The following is a 21,501-nucleotide window of genomic DNA, read 5'->3' as shown; positions in this document are numbered from 1 at the left end:
AGACGATGATGTGCCTAGTTTAACGAGGTGGCAGAGAGAGAAAACATGCTGGAGGAGAGAGAAAAGAAATGGAAGAGAGAGAGTAACGGTGTTATAACGGAAGGGGGCCATATGGGTATTTCTTGTAACGTAGGGGGCCAGGCAGGAAGCTGGTTACAAAGTAGGGGGCCATTAGGGAAATAACCCAAACAAAAAATTGAATGGGAAATTTAGCGATGCCCCTCAACAATGATGTCCAATTAGCGATATCCTTTTTCTAATCTTTCAACAAAAAAAAAAAGATATCCTTTTTCTAATCGGATAATAGTGGAACCTCCGTCTTTTTAGCTTAAGAGTACGAAAAAATATGGAGAAAACATTAACAATAAGTGTATTCTCGTAATTTTAAGTGGAGTAAAGGAGTGCACTAATGTCCAATAAATATGAGTTATCGCTAATTAACTTTTGGTTTTGGACTATGCACACAATACACTTCAGGGAGGAACAAGGGTCCGCCCATGAATTCCTGTGTCCATTGGTGGCCGATGGCCGAGACGAACAAAAACATCCCCCAGATAAATATTTAGTGGACGGACGCATGTATGAAGACTTACGCATTGTACCACATATGTTCGTCCATTTGTTCACCCGTTTGTGCAACGGATACTTCACCCTAGGGGTGGGAAGCGGGCGGGTATGGGCACATGCGGGTAAATCTGAGTCGGGCTCGGACGGGTCGGGTAAGTTTCTCCTCTGCCCACTCGGGTTCTCGGGTGGGCTTTTCTGAAATCTCCTATGATCAAAGCCCGCCCAAGCTCGCTAAAGCAACGGTTAGTCGGGCTTCGAGCAAGCCGGGCATCGGGTTTCTTTATCTGATTTTATTCTACCAGATCAGGAAACCCTAAAAATTTGATATTGTTCAAATAAGATTCTCTAAACAAATTGATACCAAATCTTTACAAAATTTATAAATAGAATGGGAGAAATACAAAGATTCGTTAACATAAGAAATCAACAACTAATATAGATCTATATATGCAAACATGAGACTTGGTGTCTTCCACTTTTTTGCTTTGTCTTTGTATGTTCCATTAGTTCTTCCTTCACATCAATTTGACCACTACATAGAGAAGGAAGATGATCCCAATAACTTATTTAACGAAGAAGAAGGTTGGCATAAGAAGGTCTAGTAAATAGAGAGAAACGGCTAGAGAGACATAACTTGGATTCTTTTTCTCATTCTATGCTACCGAATTTTTTAGATTCAATGTGGTATTAGGTTGCTTCAACGTGTAGTTTATATATCTTGGGAGAAACCCTAAGTCTAACGGGTTTCCCTTGGGCTTTATAGTGAAGTATAATGGACACTCAAAGTGGTGGGCATCTTAGGCATCCGCCGGGTGAGCATATCGAGCATATCGGGTGCCGATTCACCCCCCCCCCCCCCCCCCACCCCCTATATAGGGGTGGGAATAGAAATCGACCGAAAAATGAAAACCCTAACATAAAAAATCTAACAATGGGTATTAACCTTACCCGCGTTTCAACAATTGTTTCTTCATTCACCGTCCAAGATCGTTTAGCTTATCGGGCTAGTAAGACACCAGACGGTCTTGCTTCGAACTTTCCGATAAAAATTTACAGAAACTTATAACTTCATTTTTATACCGCACAACACAAATTTACAAGTCTCAAGTTACAAATGAGAAAAAACACAATTAATTGTAAAAAAAGAAAGATAAATCTAATCATTATTTGGCAAGACATAATAAAGTCGAATCGAACAACAAATACACGTGAAGCAACCCTCAAACAAGAAATATGAATCAAACTAGTAAGTATGAGCGAACTAGTAAGTATGAATGAAATTGTAACTTATTATGTATGAATCGAGCCAGTAAGGATTAAAGATTCAGAGAAAAACATAATACAACGTTATACAATGATTCGTAATACGATGCTCAACGTAAAACTTCGAATGAATGGAGAGATTCAGCGGGAGAACGACATAAATGGAGAAGGAAAAGAGCTAAGATCATCAGAAATTCGATTCTAGATGGAGAAATCAGAGGAAGAATGAAGAGTCTCAAGACTTGTAGCCGACAAGAATTATGGTTACTTAGAGGGTATATATAACCAGTTGGGCTTTGGGATATGTTTGGTCTTCTATATCCAACTACTATCACGAGTCTACATAATCCTCTTAAAATGAGGACGAGTTATTCAGTTCCTAGTACCAGTCGGGTATTTGGGCGTGCCTTATTGGTCGACCGGTTAGCAGGCAGTTCGTCGACACAGAATATTTACCGTGATCGTCCGCCAATTCTTTCAGGCCAGTCGCGCACTAACGGTTATGACCATCGGGTGCCCACAAGCATTTTTTGTCTCGGCCAAATGGGTCAGGTAACGGTCTTCCGGGTCTTTTCACACTACTACCCCTATATAATCCCCACTATCTTCTTAACGGCTTTCTTCTTTGTCTTCTCTTCTTCAAAATTTCATATGCATCTCTCTTCTTCATCTTTTTTTTCTCTCCGAGTCGCTGCTTTCATTCTTTTTATTCTATTTTTAAGTTTCCTTTATCTTCACAATATTCTCTTGGTTCATTCTTTAACAAATCAATAATCTACCGACTAACACCACATCTAGTTGATCCAAAGTTCAAAACTTGTTAGTACTAAAAGTTCGCGGAAGCTATCGAACCTATCCTAGAAATTGATCCGATTATGAAAATTAATCGAAAAGCTAAGCCAAAACTAATATGCAAACAGAATTTAACGAGGTTCGACTTAAAGCCTACGTCCTCGGGCGAACAAGAAAACTTTATTGAAGGATAGATGAAGACGACTCACACAACCCGCAAGTTCGTCCCAAGATGGTACCGTATAGAAATTAACCTTCTATACTAGATGATTGAAGATGACAGAGAGGATACTTTGATCTGATTTTCCTTATGAAGGGATCATCTCGGTTTTGGGGAGTTCATCATTTCTTGAAGCTCAACTAAAGAGAAATATTAGAGAGAGAGAGGGTGAAAGTTCATCATTTTTTTTATCATGGTTTATGGCTTCTTGGTACGTTACCAGATTCTTGGGAGGTGTTCAGGATGTCTCTTTGTAACTCTACTTCTGAAGGAGTTATCTCAATATACTTAGTGAAGAACAGTGTTTTGAATGAGGAAACTAGAAGGCAGAGAAATCCAATTCTTCGCATTCAGATTTGTTGGTTACTGAGTCGAGAGGAAGAAGTTCAAATAGAGAGTCCACGAAGAACGAGAGCAGGAACAAATCTAACAAATTTGCGAATGTGGAGTCTCATTATTGTTATAAGAAAGGGCACTTAAAGAAGAATTGCTGGTTGTTGCAGAAAGAGATTAAGCAAGGAAATAAGCAAGAAGATAGTAAAGAGAAAGTGACTGTTACTGAAGATGAGTTTCTTATTCTTTGCGAGAGTGATGTCATTAATGTTGCTTCCAAGGAAGGGATAGCGGGGCTGGTTGTTCAGGACAATCGAGGAAAAGCGGAGCTGGCTGTTTCCAGGGTTGTCAAGGGGACACTAGGGCTGGCTGTTTCTCCCACCTAGTCGGAGGGGGAGTTTGTTGGGTTTTCCTCCTAGTGGGGAAACCTAGTTGGGTTTGGATTAGGAAACCAAACCCGGGCCCGAGTCGAGTTTCTTTGGGTCGATTACTTATGACGGTGGAATAAGGATTAAGGGGGAGTCTATATACTACCTTAACCTAATTTAGATGTGTGTGAGGAGCACCAAAGCAACACAATTAGAAACGTACAAGAGAAGAAGGGAGAGAAGAAGGTTGCCGAGAAGAGCAGGGCTGATCTGTTTCAGCGTGCGCAGTCTTCGTTGTTCGAAAAATCCGACGGTGAGTTCTTCTCCGATTAAGCTGAAATTTTGCAGAGGTGTTCTTAACCTATTCATCTAGTATTTGTACGGAGGGATCGTTGATTGATCGCCGGAATCCTAGTGAATTTAGGGTCGTTTTAGAATGAATATTTCTGGGTTGTTTTGTTCTTGCTTGTGATGTTTTCTTCGTGTTTCTTCGTGTTTCTTCGTGTTTGAGATTGATTCTTTTTGGAAGGGTCTGAGTCTCGGGTGGACGTAGTCTGTAACAACTTTGCTTATTATAGTTGATGTGGTTGGATTACGAGTCCCGTGGTTTTTAATTCTCACATTGAGGAGGTTTTCCACGTTAAAAAACGTTGTCTTATTTACTTTCCGTTCTTTGTTTATTGCTCCCACATATTCTTTTATATTATCCTCGTAACTAACACAAAGGGAAAAACTCTTGTTTCCGCTGCGCCTAAGTGCCCGTTTTTCTCAACACCTCTATACTCCTATAGGTAGTAAACCACTCCCTATTTGGACACATATGGTGTGACGCCCCTGAAGCAAGCATCCACTTATCGGAGATCTTCTCAGACACCTCTGTCACTGAGAAACACTCGTCAGAATCTTCTGACACATATCCCGCCTCTTGCATCTCTTGTTTTACCTTGTGGCCTTCGTTCTTTTGCTTCAACTTTCTCTTTGGACAAACCGCTTTAAAGTGGCCAAGCTCACCACAACTAAATCACGTTTTCTTAAAAGAACCTCTAGATTTGGATCTAGATTTCCCGTCCTTTCGCTTTCCCCTTTCATTACTCCTTCCCCTTGTTACAAACAACCCTTGTGCTTGATCCTTGTCTACTCCACCCGACGTCATACTGCTAGTAGCAACCTTACGAAGGTCATCCGCTAATAACGAATTTCTCGTCTCTTCTATGCTTAGACTATCACCAACAAGCATCAAAGTTCGAACAAGGTTCTCATATGATTTAGGTAATGAAAGTAACAATATGAGGGCTTGGTCCTCACCCTCAATCTTAACATCAATATCCTTCAAATCTGAGATAATCCTGTCAAACATATTCACATAATCCTCAATAGAAGAACCCTCTTCCTATCTACACGTGAATAATTTGGATTTTAAGTAGACCCGATTCCCGATTCGTTAAAGTTTTTGTCATGAAATTGCTTTCTAGCTTTAACCACACACTCGCCGTCGTTGTTTCTCCGTCTACTAGGAACGCCACGTCCTTCTCAAGACACAACATAATGGTTGCCCGTGCTTCGAGATCTAACTCTTCCCAATCCTCATCTGACATATCTCCTGGTTTTTTCCCGTCAACGTGTTGTGTAATTTCTGCGAGATTAACAGATTCTTCATCTGCATCCGCCAATAAGAAAAATCGTTTTCCCATTGAACTTCTTTATCTCATATTTCCCTACTTTGACCGTACCACTTCTCGATCCCATCTTCTCTTCGTTCAATCTCAACAAGGCTCTGGTACCAATTGTTAGTACTAATCGTTCGCGGAAGCTATCAAACCTATCCTAGAAATTGATCCGATTATGAAGATTATCAAAAAGCTAAGCCAAAATCTAAATATGCAAACAGAATTAACGAGGTTCGGCTTAAAACCTACGTCCTCGGGCGAACAAAAATCTTTATTGAAGGATAGATGAAGACGACTAACACAACCCGCAAGTTCGTCCCAAGATGGTACCGTATAGAAATTAACCTTTTATACTAGATCTTCGAAGACCGAGAAATTAAACACCGCTCAAAACTATGAACAAAATTTCTCTCTCACTTGGTCTCTCTCCATCTCTCTCTAAAGAATAGTTGTTGTGTTGTTGATGTTGATTGATGATACTCAACCCCCTATTTATATATTATATAAGCCGGTCGGATTGGAACCAAATTGAGCCGAAAATTGGAAAGCATCCCAATTTGGAAATCAAATTGAAACCGCCATAAGCCAATTTGATACTAAATCGCCTATTGCTGCCTCTTAAACTGCCTCAATGAAAACTGCCTATTGCTGCCTCTTAAGCCGCCTCAATGAAAATTGCCTCTTACAAATACAGAGTAATGTTGTCAAAAAAAGAGGAAAGATAGAGGAGAGACGACGAAGGAGAGAGAGTAAGAGACAAAAAGAGAGACAGAAAAATAATGGTGGTTGTGGGCAGTGGCAGTGGTGATGGTCGGAAGTGTTGTTGGTGGTGTAGATAAAGACTAGGGGTAAAACATAAACGCCCAAATGTTTTTGGCACAAATTAAGTTGCCCCAAGCCAATTGTGGTCAACCCCGATTGCATGAAGTGTACATGGTCTGTAACCAAAAGTTGACGCCCCTAAGCACCGACATTTTCCCTCAATTCTCTCTTTTCAAATTTGGCTACAAACTGGTATATTCCTATTTCTAGGTGGGCGACAAGTAGTCGGGCTCATTGAATTCTAGTGATAAGAATTGGATATTACTAATTTTAATAAAAGAATGAAGATATCAGAAAATTTGGAAGAGACAAAGAATGAAAACAATAACAACCGTGATAGACTTCCCGACACGGAATCCGATCGAAACCCGGCCTGATGACGTGTCGGGACGTGATTTAGAGAGAGAAATTTTCTTACTTTCTTTCTCTAAATCACGTCCCGACACATCATCCGACCGGGTTTCGGCAGGGTTCCGTGCCGGGAAGAGAATCATTTTCCTATATAGAAAGTAGTAGATTTAAGAAACCATAGTAACTTAGAAAGAGTTTTGAACTTTCCATCAACTAAATCTAGTGTTGGTTGGCACAGTGAAACAAAAGAGGACTGTGGAGATAAAGGAAACTTAAAGAAGATATAAAACAAACATAACCAGTGGCTCAAAGAGAAAAAAAGACGAAGAAGAGAGATGTATATAAATTTTGAAGAAGAGAAAACCAAGAAGATAAAAGATTAGAAGAATGGCGTGGAGAAAATAGCGTGGTATTTAACGAAAAAAGATAGTGGGGTTCATACATAGGGACAAGAATATAAATCAACATAAAAGAGAAAACCTTAACAACCAAAATCTAACTGTTTTATTGATCTTACTAAGGTTGTGATTGTTTTTTTTGGTACGTCTTAATCTGAATTGGTTGAACTGAAATGGTTGAATCTAAATTAACTGAATTATCTTACAAGTTTTTTTTTGTTGAAACTTTCATATATTAAGAAAGAAAACTATTACAATACTTATTAATTAAAAAAGATGAAACATTTTTCCAAGACTTAGATCTATTCTTCTTCCGAGCCCATTTAGCTAGCTTGTCTGCTTGGTCATTCATCTTTCTATTGGTGTAGCTGAAGTGAACCCTTTCCAATTCGCTTTTAACTTCTCTGATCTTTTTGATGTGAACTTGAGAGTGCCAATTTATGGTATGTCGATTATCTTGGATATGGTTGATAAGGTTGATATTATCGCTTTCAATAATTATGCATCTATAATTATTCTCTTCAGCCCAGCACATACCTTATAAAATGGCTATAGCTTCACCCTCCTCGCTATTCCTCGCTCTAGCATAGGACGCGTACGCTTCAAGGAATTTGGAGTCCGCATTGTGTACTATAAGACCAATCCCAATGTTTTCTTCCACGGAGATAAAAGAGACGTCAACATTAATTTTTATATAAGGATCTACTGGTGGTTGCCATTTAGCTGACTTGAAAGTATTAGTTTTAACCTTGACGTTCGATTTTTCCGGAAAACTTTTGATATTGGTGATGACTGTATTAATCTTTGTGATGATATTTTGGAAGCAGCTATCACATCTCAGTTTTCATATGTTCCATAGAATCGTTGCAAAGTGAGTACCATTTGAAGTGGTGCTTTTTTGTGATGAGTCCTGCCAAGAGAAGATCCATTCTGTTATAGAACTAATATTCGCTGAAATAATATTGAAATAGAACTAGATGTTCTTTGCCATAGGGCAATGTAAGAGAGCATGTTCTATCGATTCTATTATTGAACACTTTGTGCACATGAGATTGTTACCTATGTATTTACCTATCCGACCCTTAACGGGAACGCTTTAGTACATATCTTCCAGATAAAAAGTTTGATCCGCGGAATGGTGGGGATCAACCAAATAAAACTCCAGTTATAGTTGGTGGAGGGAGGAGTGGTAATACTATATCTCAAATGAGAATACATAGATTTTACTGTGAACTTTCCGGATTCTGTTAATGTCCATCTAATTTGGTCTTTACATTCACTGTCGATGGGAATTGATTTGATCAAGTTTCTAGTGGGAGCATCGAAAGTATCCATTAAAATGTTATCATTCCAGTTATTGTTAGTGATGAGTTGGGAAACCTTGACGAGATTCGAATTGTTACTGTTAGGTGGAGGAGTATTAAGATTCGGTATCCAGTTGTCCTGCCAAATATTGATGTCTTCTCCAGAGTGGGTTTCCCAACATGCAAGCGTTTTAATCTGATCATAGTATTTATTAATGTTCTTCCATATCCAGGAGTGGTATGGTTTAGTTGGGCCCGGGGAATCTGTGTAAGGAAAATATTTTGCTTTCAACAAAATTATCAGATGTTTGGTTTTTAAATCTGAATCATAAGGTCTAAATTAGAATTTTGACATTTATACCCCTAATTTAGTATTTTTGATAAATAAACCCTAATCTCTATTTTTTAATACTCCTTGTCCCTTGTCAAAATGAAAAGAAACCCTAATCTACATCCTCTCTCTCTCTCTCCATCTTTCAAAGTCTCTCTAACAAAATCCGACGAGGGTCCCGACTCTCTCTGTCTTTCGGGAAGTGGTCGGTTTCTAGTGGTGGTAGCCGTCTGGTTTATGGTCGTCGTCGTCTGGTTCGTGGTAGTGATCTTGTCCCTGTAGTGGTGGTAAAATATTTGAATATGAAAACATTTCTAATTCTTGGGGGCACAAATGTCATTCAAGATATTGAACCTTCTTTTTAGATTTGTTTTAGAATCTGAAAAATGTGGGTTATTTTTCAGTCCATTCAGACATAAACTCAATTCAGCAAACATTTCAGATTTTTTAAATAAGAAAAAAAAACATCTGAAATCTGAACTGATCCTCATTCAGATTTTAGATCTGAAAAATTAAAAAAACAAACAACACCTAAATCTATAAGACATAAATGAGGCAAACGTACGGGTACGTAAATAAGACAACAAAAAAACAAATTGACAAGCGATCAAATTGTCGGTTACAAAGATGGGCCAACAAATGGACGAGCTTATGTGGTACGCCAGGTAAGTCATCATGCCCGGGTTCGCCACTAAATATTTATAGTGCGGATGTCTTTTGTCCGTCTTTGTCGTTAGGCGCCCATGTGTCATGGACCGTTAGGTCGACCAGATATAATACACTCAAAACACGCACCGAAGTGCGGAATATCAAATCCTAACAAACCATGCAGCGTTATGCACCCCGACCTAATACATAACCAGTCTTCCCGAACATCTCTGAGCATTTGTGAACTTATAGTCATCTTGGCCTTGTCAATAATGCGACATGACACCATAGTGTTCTAACATACGAGCATAGCTTGTGTCGTCCAGTATAACGCTTCCTTGAGTCCTAGACTCTCTGCCATCACAAAAGACACCGGCAATACTGCCAAACACACCAAGACATATATGTGGATCTTGCAATCTAGTATCAAACATCCGACACATACACATTTTGGTTCCCATTAGGATATTGGGCATAAGAGCATCTATCGTGCCATAAGTTATCTTAGCTCTCATATGCCCAACATAGCACATCAAGGTCTGACCCCCTGGAATAACTCAACCTTCGTAATGGTAGAAGCTAGCATGAAGTACGGTTTGGCTCGACACGGGAACATGCAAGCACTGCCCCAAAGGAATCCACAGTTATCTATCTCCATGTATTGTCCCAAGTCTTCTCCTATAACAAGGGAAGCCATGCAATATGCAATAGTAGCAAAGATCTTGTTTTCCTGTTTTCACGAAGAAACATCAATCTTTCCACCAGCCATACTTGTTCGTATAAATGACGCTCATGTCCCTATTCCAGACTTGAATGCACCAGACACCTTATGTGCGTGGCATAAGTAAGGTTCTAACCCTTTATGACCTCGTCTTCAACCCTCCGGGCTACATGCTCATGCTTGCCATCCTAGCAAATTTCGCGTCATATATGCATCTCCAAGTTATGGTCGTGACACATGGACACTCGCACACCCGCTTGTTACTGGCCAGCCGGGGCCAAATTCTCTCCCATTGACCACTGGATTTTGATTCTTTCGGTTAATCAGGCGGGATAAACAATTCTCCCTCCATAAATCTTGCATTCGAATTTCGCTCCACGATTTCTCGGGTGCACTTGTAGTTCTCTTAAACGTTGGCCGACTGAATTCTACTGCTAAGAACTGGATATTTTTCAAGTCTTCCTTGTTCATCCTGGAAAAGGAAACCCTAATTATATCAGGAACAAAGACCTAATGATACCCTCTCCCTTGTCAAAACGTGTTCTTTTATTCTTCTTCTTCCTCCTTGGATCCATTCACCGATTTCCGCATCTGTTTTGCAATTGAAAAGCTCTCTCTCTCTCTCTCTCTCTTTCTCTCTCTCTTTCTCTATCTCTCTATGTGTGTCTCATCCATGGAGTAATACTTACCACTACCAGCACCAATGTCGGCAGCAGAAGAAGAAGGAAAGAGGGGTTCACGCCGTGGAACACCAGGTCCTAGGGCAACACCTTGGCTCGTCTTCCCAACTGGAAAAAATGGTAACGCTCAAACCTTTTGTAATCTATCTGAACCCAATAATAAAATTTACAGAAAATACATACCTGAATTAAGAAGAACTACATACTGGCAGTCTATGTCTCATCAAGGATGGTTAATTATAGTCTGTGATAAGCGAGATTATCGTCTCTCACTTTGGAAAAGAGGGGATTGTTTTTTGTGGAATACAGAGTCTTTTGAAACCATTCAACTACCCAATGTTCTTAGATGGATCGAAAAGCCCAACGATTGGGGTTTCCGTGGTTTTGTCTTATCATCACCTCCAAATAATTCCAATTCTATAGTTTCCTTTGTCTATGGTTATAGCAAGGATCTTGTGTATTGTTACCCTGGTAAAGACAAAGAGTGGAGAACCCTTAAGCTCCGTATTAAGGGTAATGATGCAGCCCATTCCCTGTTTTGTTTTAAAGGTAAGATACACATTCAATGTTACAGAGATTTTCAATTTGTTGTCGGAAAAAAACCTCATCTTGATGATGATGATGATGAAAGTCTCTCTGTGAAGTCGTTTGAAGTTAGCTGCGACAGCCAACAACTATCATCATTAGGAATCCTGGTGCAGCGTCGCGTGGTAAATTATGTGCAGTCAAGTGATAAACTCTTCCAGGTTATTAAACATTATTACTTCAATAGAGTTTCGGAAGAAGTTGTTGATGTTTTAGTTTTTGAGATGGATTTCTCTGAAATGAGTTGGAAACAAATTCACACTTTGGACGATCATGTACTGTTTTTGGGCAAAACCACTACGGCTTCTTGTTCAGCTGCAGAATTGGGTGTTGCAAAAGGTTGTGTTTATTACATTCAATCGCAACAAAACACGCTGTTCAAATTTGATATAGAATGCAAAACTATTTCAGTTTCTTTACCGTTCTCAAATATACCCACACCTTGGAATACGCCGGAATGGATCTCAATGCCTTCAAATTTCAGGTAACATAGAACCATAACATACACAACTGCATGAAATATATTTTGATGTGCTTTATTCTGTTGTATCGGATAACTTCAATGGGAGTACAGTCTGTTAATATTCAATGTTTTAGATAGCTCATGTTAGTGTTATGTTTTAGTTTCACATGGCCTACGGATTTGGTTTCTGTCTAACTTAGTACACTTCAATTTTGTAGGATTACAGACGAAAGAAGAAAATCAAGTATTTTAGGTAAAATCGACAAGGATGGCGGTTCAATTATTGAGGAAACCAGTATATCTTGTCGCGATTGCAGCAAGAAAAGCAATGGAGGAGAATTAAAACAAACGGGAGCTTGGGCTACTCTTACTGCGAATGTCATAGGCGTAATTGCTAGTTATCTCCGTCCGGTAGACCACTTACATTTCCGTGCAGTTTGTAAAGAAAACCAATCAGCAATCCCTGCAGCGAAGTGGAAAATGTCTTCTTCCGAGATCGAACCTACCACTTTACCTCCATGGTTTGTCTTCTCCAGAAATTACGACACAATCTACAATTTTGTAGATCCAATGCATAATAACGAAAGGTATTTTATGAACCTTGCGGAGTTTTTGTTAGATTCTACAATACGGTTCTCAAAGGGTGGTTGGCTGTTAATGTCCAGAGGGCGAAAATCCATATTCTTCTTCAATCCTTTCACAAGGGAGACTATCCATCTTCCAGACTTACCAGGTGAATGCACATACATGTTTGCTGGAATCTCGTTCTCGTCCTTGCCTACATCACCTGACTGTAAAATTTTTGCCTTTGATGGAGGCTCCTCTGAAATAATTATTATCTTCTCCATTTCACGAGGAGATGACCATTGGTTCCATGAATGCAGACTACTTAGTGACAGGTTACCTTTGGATGGGACGGTCACGAAATTCCTGTCAGGGTTTAAAAATCCAGTTTTCTACAAGGAAAAGTTCTACTTCCTAGATCATTATGGGACTTTATTAGTTTTTTATCCAGAAAATTTACATTGGGAAGTTCTTGCCAATCCCCGAAGACCATGTGATTCTAGTATTTTTTATCAGTGTTACTTGGTTGAGTGCGAAGGAAAGCTTCTATCTGTGTTTGTTGGTCATTTCGGAAAGTGGGTTCGAGTGTTTAGACTGGATTCCGAAGAGAAGTTCTGGGTTGAAGTTAAAAGTTTACAGAAGAATGTGTTGTTTATCAGCAATACCTCATGTTTATCAGCAATCGCTCCGAATACATCCATGGGAAACAGAATATACTTTCCTAGATTCCACGACGAAGATATTATGTTTTTCTCTCTTGACACAGGTAGATATCACTTTGTTGGGAGTCAACATTCTACTCATGATTTCTACAACACCGAAGAACAATTATATTGCAGTTGGATTGAACCAAATTGGTCCAAGAACACAGTTCAAGAGCTTAATTGGCTTGCTAACTTATCTTTAGATTGAGTAGAAAATGATGATGTTCTTCTCCAATGATGAAGCTTGAACAAAATTCAATTCCGTCAGAAGCACTAAAGCTGATTGGTCTTGCTCATATATCCAATCAGATCAGATTCACATATCTATGTTTTTCCTCAGTTTTTGGTGGTTGTTATGTTCTTATATTGTGTCAAGTTAGTTGCTAACCTTTTTCTTTATTTCATTGTTCATAGGTTAGAAAGTTGGAAGTAATAAATCTATCTTCGTTTAAGCAGGCGTTGATGTCGTTTGTTCCATTGTTCAAATAATCACAAGTATAGGGCAAGAGTCATTGCCCACACTGCATAAAATGTTGTGAAAGTAACATCTATTCTTCTTCCTTTGAACTAGGTAGGATATCGATGACCATTCTTTTCTTGTTTTAAATTCCTTTTTTCTGCTTAATGCAAAGCTTCAGTTCAAAGAGTTCCTTAATTGATCTCTTCCATTAGGCAAACAAACTAAACTTGGACATCAATTTTGTTCAAGGCATTTTTATAGGAAAAGTTGTTATTGGTTGAAATAGTCCTCACCCTTAACAACAAATTCATGTTCAAAGAAGATATATATTAGATCCAGACAAGTTTGAATATTTAGGTAAGAATTAGTTATATGTTGATAATCCCATTTTAACTGAAAGATAAATTATTGACCCCTTCACCGAATTGCTATATAATTCACTTGAATCATTGTTAAATACCATTTTAATCACTTAACACGCTTAAATTAAATGGTTAAAGTTGAAATTTTATCCAATATTTTGATTTGAGAGAGAAAGAAAGAGAATGGAGTTAGAGCAAATAATGTATAGGTTATTAGGAGCCAAAAGAACATTGTTCATGTTATTGGTTCTTTTGTATTTATGTTTTTCATCTGTTAGAGCTTCTGTGTCTTATGACAATAAAGCTATCACCATTAATGGACAGAGAAGGATCCTCATTTCTGGCTCCATCCATTATCCAAGAAGTACTCCTGAGGTATTCAAATGGTCCAATGGATCTATACATATTTATACACACACACAGTGACACAGAGAGAGAGGGAGAAATAGAGTTCGTATTAGTTTCTAGATTACATTATTGAGTTTTGGGATTGTTGCAGATGTGGCCTGATCTTATACAGAAAGCAAAAGTTGGAGGTTTAGATGTAATCCAGACTTACGTATTTTGGAGTGGACATGAACCTTCTCCTGGCAAGGTAATGAAAATTACTCCACCATCTTCACGATTTTTTTTTTTCAAGAACTTAATTTTCTTCATATAATGACGAGAACTTAATGGGGTTTTCTTTTTTATTTTGTAGTATTATTTTGAGGATAGATATGATCTTGTTCGGTTCGTCAAGTTGGTGCAGCAAGCTGGCCTCTATGTTCATCTACGAATTGGTCCTTACATTTGTGCCGAGTGGAACTTTGGGTAATAACTTTACATTATGAGGATAGTTAGCTTCAAATAATTGGATCTCAATTTTTGTGAGATTCAATTTCATCCATCGATTTCTCGAATTGAAGAAATAATTTCGATGAATCATGTTCTTGTGAATTGAGTTTAACAACACACAAAATCTACTTTTTGTTCAATTTAGTACTGCTTTTTGTTCTAAGGAAAGGCGAGAAACATTCAACACAAAAGATATGTCAAGGAAGCTACCTCGTATAAACAGTACAATTTAGTATATTTAAATCTTTAATAACTTGTTTTGTTCTGTTTCTGGTTTAGAGGGTTCCCCGTTTGGCTCAAATACGTTCCGGGTATCAGTTTCAGAACAGATAATGAGCCTTTCAAGGTTGGATATTTGGGTTCAATCTATCTCTTCACCCAAAGTTGGATCTTTGTTTTCGGTTTCTTTTAGTTACAACTCTGTTGCATATACCTAATTTTCTTATTTAATAATGAAGGTTGAAATGCAAAAATTTACGACTAAAATAGTCGACATGATGAAGGCTGAAAGATTGTTTGAGCCTCAGGGAGGTCCAATAATTATGTCACAGGTGAAAAAGTGATCCATTGACTTGAGTTGTATTCTCCACTATCTGATTCTTGAGAGTTTGGTTATGTTCCTATATCATCAATATTTATTTGTTGCAGATTGAGAATGAATATGGACCAGTGGAATGGCAAGTCGGTGCAGCTGGTCGTTCCTATACAAAATGGGCTGCTCAAATGGCTGTCGGGCTTAGCACTGGAGTTCCATGGGTCATGTGCAAGCAAGATGATACCCCTGATCCACTTGTAAATACTACATACTTACTATTTAGTGGTTCACGAACTGCCCATCACAGCCGGTTTAGGTGGCGTGGTGATGGTCATGTGCCTATTGAATTGTTCGTGACGGGACATTTTTGGGCTGCGGCCCGCAACCTGTTGTCAAACACTATTACTGGCCTCACCTCGATTTAAATGTCTTGTTCGTAGATATACATTTGTTTCTTTTTATTTTATAGTCATGATTTAAAATGAAATATCTTGTTATTTGTTTTATCTTATGACAGTTAAGTGCATGCAATGGTTTCTACTGTGATGGGTTCACTCCTAACAAGCCATATAAACCGAAGTTATGGACAGAAAACTGGACTGGATGGTAACCAACTAAACCAATTTGAAATTCCTAATCCATATATATATATATATATATATATATATATATATATATATATATATATATATATATATTATATGTTATGTCTGAAATTGTCCTCAACATTCAATCGGTTCGTTTGGCCCTTACGTTATACCCTAACTAAGAGTTCCATTAGTGGGTTGCTAAGATGCATTTCCTTCTCTTTATAATTTATCCTTTTGTCGGCTCTCTCTTTTCTCAACTTTAGTTTTTCCCGAAGAGAGAAAAGAGAATAGAGGGGAAGAAAGTGCCGACACTCTCTGTAGACTTAACAGCCCACTGAAGGAACTGTTTGTTAGCTGGCCTAACAATCTATTCATCAAAATATTTGTTGATAAACTATTTCACAGGTTTACAGCATTTGGGGGTCCTGTACCTCATCGACCAGCTGAAGATGTCGCATTTTCAGTTGCCAAGTTTATACAAAGAGGTGGATCATTCATGAATTACTATATGGTAAGATGATGTATACTTTTTGTTTAGGTAATACTAGTTAATCTCGATCGATATAATATAAAGTTAAAGTTCATTTCTCCATTTTGTCTTTCAGTACCATGGAGGGACTAATTTTGGTAGGACAGCGGGTGGTCCATTTTATGCAACTAGTTATGATTACGATGCTCCACTTGATGAGTACGGTAGGTAATCTTTAAAATATAATCATTTGAGAGATTGTTATAACAATTTTTTCCTGTTATATTACGCGAGTACATGATTGATATGTGTTGACTTTGTTCTCTTGTAGGGCTACTAAGGGAACCGAAATGGGGTCATTTGAGAGATCTTCATAAAGCCATTAAGTTTTGTGAAGCAGCTTTAGTTTATTCAGATCCTGTCAGAACAGTACTTGGGAAAAATCAAGAGTCTTATGTCTTCAACTACAAGGCAGGAGGTTGTGCTGCTTTCCTAGCTAATAATGATCCAGGATCTCATGCAACAGTTAACTTTAGGGGGAAAAGCTTTGATCTCCCTCCTTGGTCTATCAGTATTCTCCCTGACTGCAAAAATGTTATCTTCAACACTGCAATGGTGATTATCAGATTCTTACTCTTTTTTTTGTTACTCCAATATTTTCCAAGCCCGATAGTTACAGGATTCGCTCCTAGCTAAATTTCTGCAAGTTCACCCTAAAGGCTTTGGAACTTAGGTAGCATCTATATCTCGGCCTATGGATGCTGAAATGCCCTAACAGTAGGAGACTAGCAGTCTTCGGCTCTGATACAATTTGTAAACTACTCAACCTAAGCCTCAGCATTTACGGGTGGTGTCCATTATTGCCACTTATGCCGAAGCCCAACGAATGACAGAGCTTTATTCCCATCAAAGGCTGAAGAAAGCCCACAAAGAAGGTCTCAACAGATTGTGCTTGAGCTTGCACCTATTGTCCAGACCCTCAGCGCTCCGTCAAGCGGATACGACAACCTATAGCCCAGTACATGGATATGGCCAATAGATATACATTTTCTTGTCCTGCTTACAAAGTCACTTTGTCTTAATGTTCAATAATTTTTGAACTTTGATTTAATTACTTACAAAATGTACAGAAATGATATTACACTAGAGTGGTGTTTTATATCCTAAATTTTAACAGGTCGGAGCTCAAAGTTCAGTTCCAGTGATGACACCAGTGATGAAGGGCTTCTCCTGGCAATCACACATTGAAGAGCCTGCTTTTTACAGTGATAACTCATTAACAAAGGTTGGACTAGTTGAACAGATAAATACAACCAGAGATATTACGGATTATTTGTGGTACTCGACAGAGTAAGTAGTAACAACATGTCATGACTTGCTTTCTTCTTTCGAAGCTGAAGTTTCAAGTGTATTTGTCATTGGCCTATACTCTTACTTATAACTTATATTCCAGTGTTAAAATAGACTCGGATGAAGCGTTCTTAAAGAATGGCAAGAGTCCTGTCCTCACAGTTATGTCAGCTGGCCACGCCTTACATGTTTTCATCAATGGTCAATTATCAGGTAAATGAAATATGTTTTAAACAATTGAAATTTGCTTTCCTTGTTTTAGGATTTTCTTTAGTTTATCATTAGAATCATACGTGAAATATGTCTAAATTGAGACACATTACCTTTATTATTATAGAAATGACAGTTATACCTCTGAAAGAGAAAAGAACTCAGACATGTTAGATTAAGATAATACTAGGTTCAGGTGAGTCAGACTCAGACAAATAAGAAAAATAGGAACAAAAGGTACTCTTCTACTCACCCAAAGGCGTAACTTTTCTTTTGTAATTTTTCTCTTTTTTCTTTGACAGGAACTGCATATGGAAGCTCAAGCGAGCCCAAAATGACATTCACAGGTAACGTGATGCTGAGACCAGGCATTAACAAGATTGCTCTATTAAGTGTAGCGGTTGGCCTCCCGGTACATTGTCTTTCTCTCTGTCAACTCATTTATATTCATATTCTGGATATTATATTGTAGCAGCCTAGGAGGCAAATCTTACTCTTCTAATCTACCACTATTTGTCGTTTGAGTTTAGAATTTTGGCTTACATTTTGAGACATGGAATGTGGGGGTTCTAGGTCCAGTCACGTTGACGGGCCTTAACGATCAAAAAAGGGACTTAACCTGGCAAAAGTGGTCTTATAAGGTTAATCTTCGTACTAGTATCATTCTTTGTGTTTCAGATTCCTTCTGCTACCATTACAAGTCGGAGTAAGCTATCTAACTGTTCCTGTGTAGGTTGCTTTAACAGGTGAAGCTATGAACCTTGGTTCATTCAGCGGAAGTTCCTCGGTGAAGTGGGATCAAGGTTCTTCAATGACTCAAAATAAGCCCTTGACATGGTATAAGGTGAGTACTGCTTTATACATTGTCTGGAAATGAACGATATCATGGCTTTATACAAGATTTGACCTATATAATGGTTAACATGATGTTGTTCCGCAGACTACTTTCAATGCACCATCTGGGGACGATCCCTTGGGCTTAGATATGGGTAGCATGGGAAAAGGTATGGTATGGATAAACGGGCATAACATTGGGCGTTACTGGCCCACAAACAAAGCCCGAGGTAGATGTGGTGGTTGTAATTATGCCGGATATTATAACGAAAAGAAATGCCAATCTAATTGTGGAGATGCATCTCAAAGATGGTGAGACGAGTTTTACTCGATTTCATATCGATTTAGTAAGAATCAGGAAATGTTCTGACTAATGGTTTGCTTCCCTTCTTTTCTTTAGGTTTCACGTTCCTCGGTCGTGGTTGTACCCAACAGGAAACCTATTAGTTATATTTGAAGAATTGGGTGGAAATCCAAATGGGATTTCTTTAGATAAAAGAACTGCTCAAAGTGTATGTGCTGATATTCTCGAATGGCAACCATCACTGACAAGTTATTTGAAGCAAACGTCAGGGAAAAGTAACGGACCCTTAAGAGGCAAGGCCCATCTTTGGTGTACGCCCGGAAAGAAAATTTCTTCTATAAAATTCGCAAGCTTTGGAACTCCACAAGGAGTTTGTGGAAGCTATAGTGAAGGAAGTTGTCATGCTCACAAGTCTTACGACATTTTTCAAAAGGTATATGTTGTTTTATCTTTGGTTTCGCGTCTATCTCAATACGTTAAAAAACGGGCATTCCCATTACCCTAATGAGTTTTCTAGTTTCGAGCATCTGAAGATTATGTCGCATAAATTTTGGGTGGTCTTGAGCCTCTCTCACTGCTAGGTCAAGAGACTAGGCTTTTCCAGACACTCATAAACTGACCACAAGCCCCTTCTACAAACTGGCATTTTTCCAACAATTTTACCCTCACATTAGTTTCAACTTTCATAGTTTGTTGGGCAAGGACTTGTCATTTTCTCGGATCTAATACTATTGTTGGGTGGTCTTAGACCTCTTTCATCCGGAAAGCATGTTCAAGAGGTGAGGTTTCCCCTCACACTCATAAACTAACCACCTGCCTCTTCGTGCAATCATCCTAACATAAATGACTTGTTGAATCGGCTATCTTATACTTGAATATGAAAAATTGCATTTTTTGTAACTAGTTTTAAAATAAAGTAACACAATAATGTTGTTGCAGAGATGCATTGGGCAACAATCTTGTGCAGTAACTGTATCTCCTGATCTGTTTGGAGGTGATCCATGTCCAAGAGTCAACAAGAAACTATCTGTTGAAGTCATTTGCACTTGAGTAACTACGACACATTATTCGGCCTCAAAGTACATTCTTCGAGCATATGAAAATCTTACCGGAAAAAGCTAAATGTAAATAAAAATTGTTGTAGCCCTGTAAAATGGAGCGCTTATTAATAACAGCCAATTACCCACTTAAACTTGCAATGATGTATTTACAAGAAGTCCTTTCCAACTAAACTTATTTTGTCTATGCCGTAACCTGGCAAACTGTTAGGTTGCAGAGAAACTAGGTTCACGCACCAAACATGGTACTTCAAAGAGTAAATGGAATTAAACTTGAAGCTTATCGAGTGTTTGTTTGGTCTGTCGAACAAAAAAAAAATTCTTTTAGGTATTCGATTATTATTTCAATGTTTCTCCTGGGTGATGAAAGCTATTTATTTCAAAATCTTACACGAGCTAAAAAATGTTGCAATATTAATCTATGTTAGTTATCATTAGTTATAGAAACTTATTTCTTAATATATTTTAGGTCATGTTTAACATAAATGTTTTTCTATTACTAATACACCCTCCTTCCTATGAAAATGATGGGAAAAAGATGAAGATTTGCAAAATTTGAATTTTCGCAACCAATTGTAGGTTCTGCAAATTTGAGGTTGCAAGAAGATGAATTAGATTTTGTGCATTTCTTTGGTCGTGTGAAGATTTTTTCAAAGGAGTTTTCGTTCAATTTTGCTGACGTATATATGAAAGATTTGCGACCACCAAAATTTCGATACCGCAAACTGTGAGCGTCTGAGTCAAATGCTGGCCAGCTTTGACTAGTCAAAAAAATATAGAAATTGTCCTACACGCCACATGTTGGATCTCCACATGATTCACGATTGAATCTTTCATAGGGCTAATATAGGGTGGAATCGAAGAAACTCTGCAACCTGGGCCTAACACTAACCAAATAAATTCTTGATAGGTAGGCACGAAACTCCAAGGCACCTGAAACTTTGTCATGACCTGAAGGCAAGCAAAGAAGTGGACCTGAGCAAACCTTGCCACCTAGTCCCGGTAGTAGGGAGGTCTGCACATAAAAGCTCTGACACTTTGATTTTTTCCACTGCAAGAATCTAGATAATAAAACAGAAGGGAAAACGATGACTGAGACAAACACTTTTTTTTTAATAAAGGATATTGTCTAGAAACCCTTCTCAAAGTTTAAAATATAGTTCTTCATATAAATAAAGTTACCTATTGAAAAAAACAATAATCTTTTCGTTCTTAGAAAAAAAATCTCTAATTTAAGAAAACAAAAATTCAAGGGTTAAAAAAAGAAATTAAAATCTCTCTCTCTCAATAAAATAATAACTTATTTAAGAGAAAAGAAACAAAAAAAATAATAACTAATAAAAATCTCTCTCTCTCTCTCTCTCTCTCTCTCTCTCTCTCAATAAAATATAACAATAAATTTCGTAACATTTGATTGATACAAGTGTCTGTACCCTAGGGCACGGGATATACCCTAGTATATTTATATGACATAACACATATGGAGTTTTCTTCTATTTTCATGGTTAGTTTTGTATTAAAAATTTGGGATTTCTTACATGATTGATTATTTTGAAACCTTCCTGGCATTTTCGCATACTTTGAGCATTACTTTGGCTTATTCATTTATTTTCTCTACTTCTACGGGGTGCCCCCTTTTTTGCACGTAAAAGTACAAATTACCCTTATCTTAATTCTTTTTTTTCATTTTCTTATACCTCTTTAATGTTAT

The 21,501-nt window shown here is 38.1% G+C and overlaps 2 protein-coding genes across 3 annotated transcripts; both read left to right on the top strand.

Annotated features, from left to right (window-relative positions):
* Window positions 1–10,164: 10,164 nt before the first annotated feature.
* LOC147539153 (uncharacterized) lies at window positions 10,165–13,312 on the top strand. Of its 2 annotated transcripts, none has more exons than XR_015224903.1 (3): window positions 10,165–11,534; window positions 11,732–13,156; window positions 13,238–13,312. XR_015224903.1 is itself a non-coding variant. In XM_086639067.1 (3 exons), exons 1-3 carry the CDS (start codon window positions 10,489–10,491, stop codon window positions 13,198–13,200), a joined length of 2,163 nt encoding a protein of 720 aa, XP_086495193.1. In that variant the 5' UTR covers window positions 10,165–10,488; the 3' UTR covers window positions 13,201–13,236. The 2 variants fall into 2 exon arrangements, 1 of the variants encoding a protein (XP_086495193.1); XM_086639067.1 differs by lacking the exon at window positions 13,238–13,312 and adding an exon at window positions 13,196–13,236 and having other exon boundaries at window positions 11,732–12,843.
* Window positions 13,313–13,417: 105 nt separating this feature from the next.
* On the top strand, window positions 13,418–19,924 carry LOC147539152 (beta-galactosidase 1-like). The gene is made up of 18 exons (XM_086639063.1): window positions 13,418–13,978; window positions 14,103–14,198; window positions 14,304–14,416; window positions 14,720–14,786; window positions 14,899–14,991; window positions 15,089–15,232; window positions 15,493–15,581; window positions 15,971–16,076; window positions 16,171–16,258; window positions 16,366–16,649; window positions 17,212–17,384; window positions 17,488–17,597; window positions 17,897–18,006; window positions 18,125–18,235; window positions 18,328–18,438; window positions 18,535–18,740; window positions 18,829–19,165; window positions 19,672–19,924. Exons 1-18 carry the CDS (start codon window positions 13,787–13,789, stop codon window positions 19,780–19,782), a joined length of 2,541 nt encoding a protein of 846 aa, XP_086495189.1. The 5' UTR covers window positions 13,418–13,786; the 3' UTR covers window positions 19,783–19,924.
* The last annotated feature ends 1,577 nt before the right edge of the window (window positions 19,925–21,501 follow it).

Source organism: Eschscholzia californica, unplaced genomic scaffold (assembly GCF_041429995.1).
Source record: "Eschscholzia californica isolate CP2 unplaced genomic scaffold, dmEscCali1.0.p SCAF_5, whole genome shotgun sequence".
NCBI classification, from domain to species: Eukaryota; Viridiplantae; Streptophyta; class Magnoliopsida; order Ranunculales; family Papaveraceae; genus Eschscholzia; species Eschscholzia californica.
Note: the sequence above shows the minus strand (reverse complement) of the source record. Positions and strands in the feature narration are given on the sequence as shown.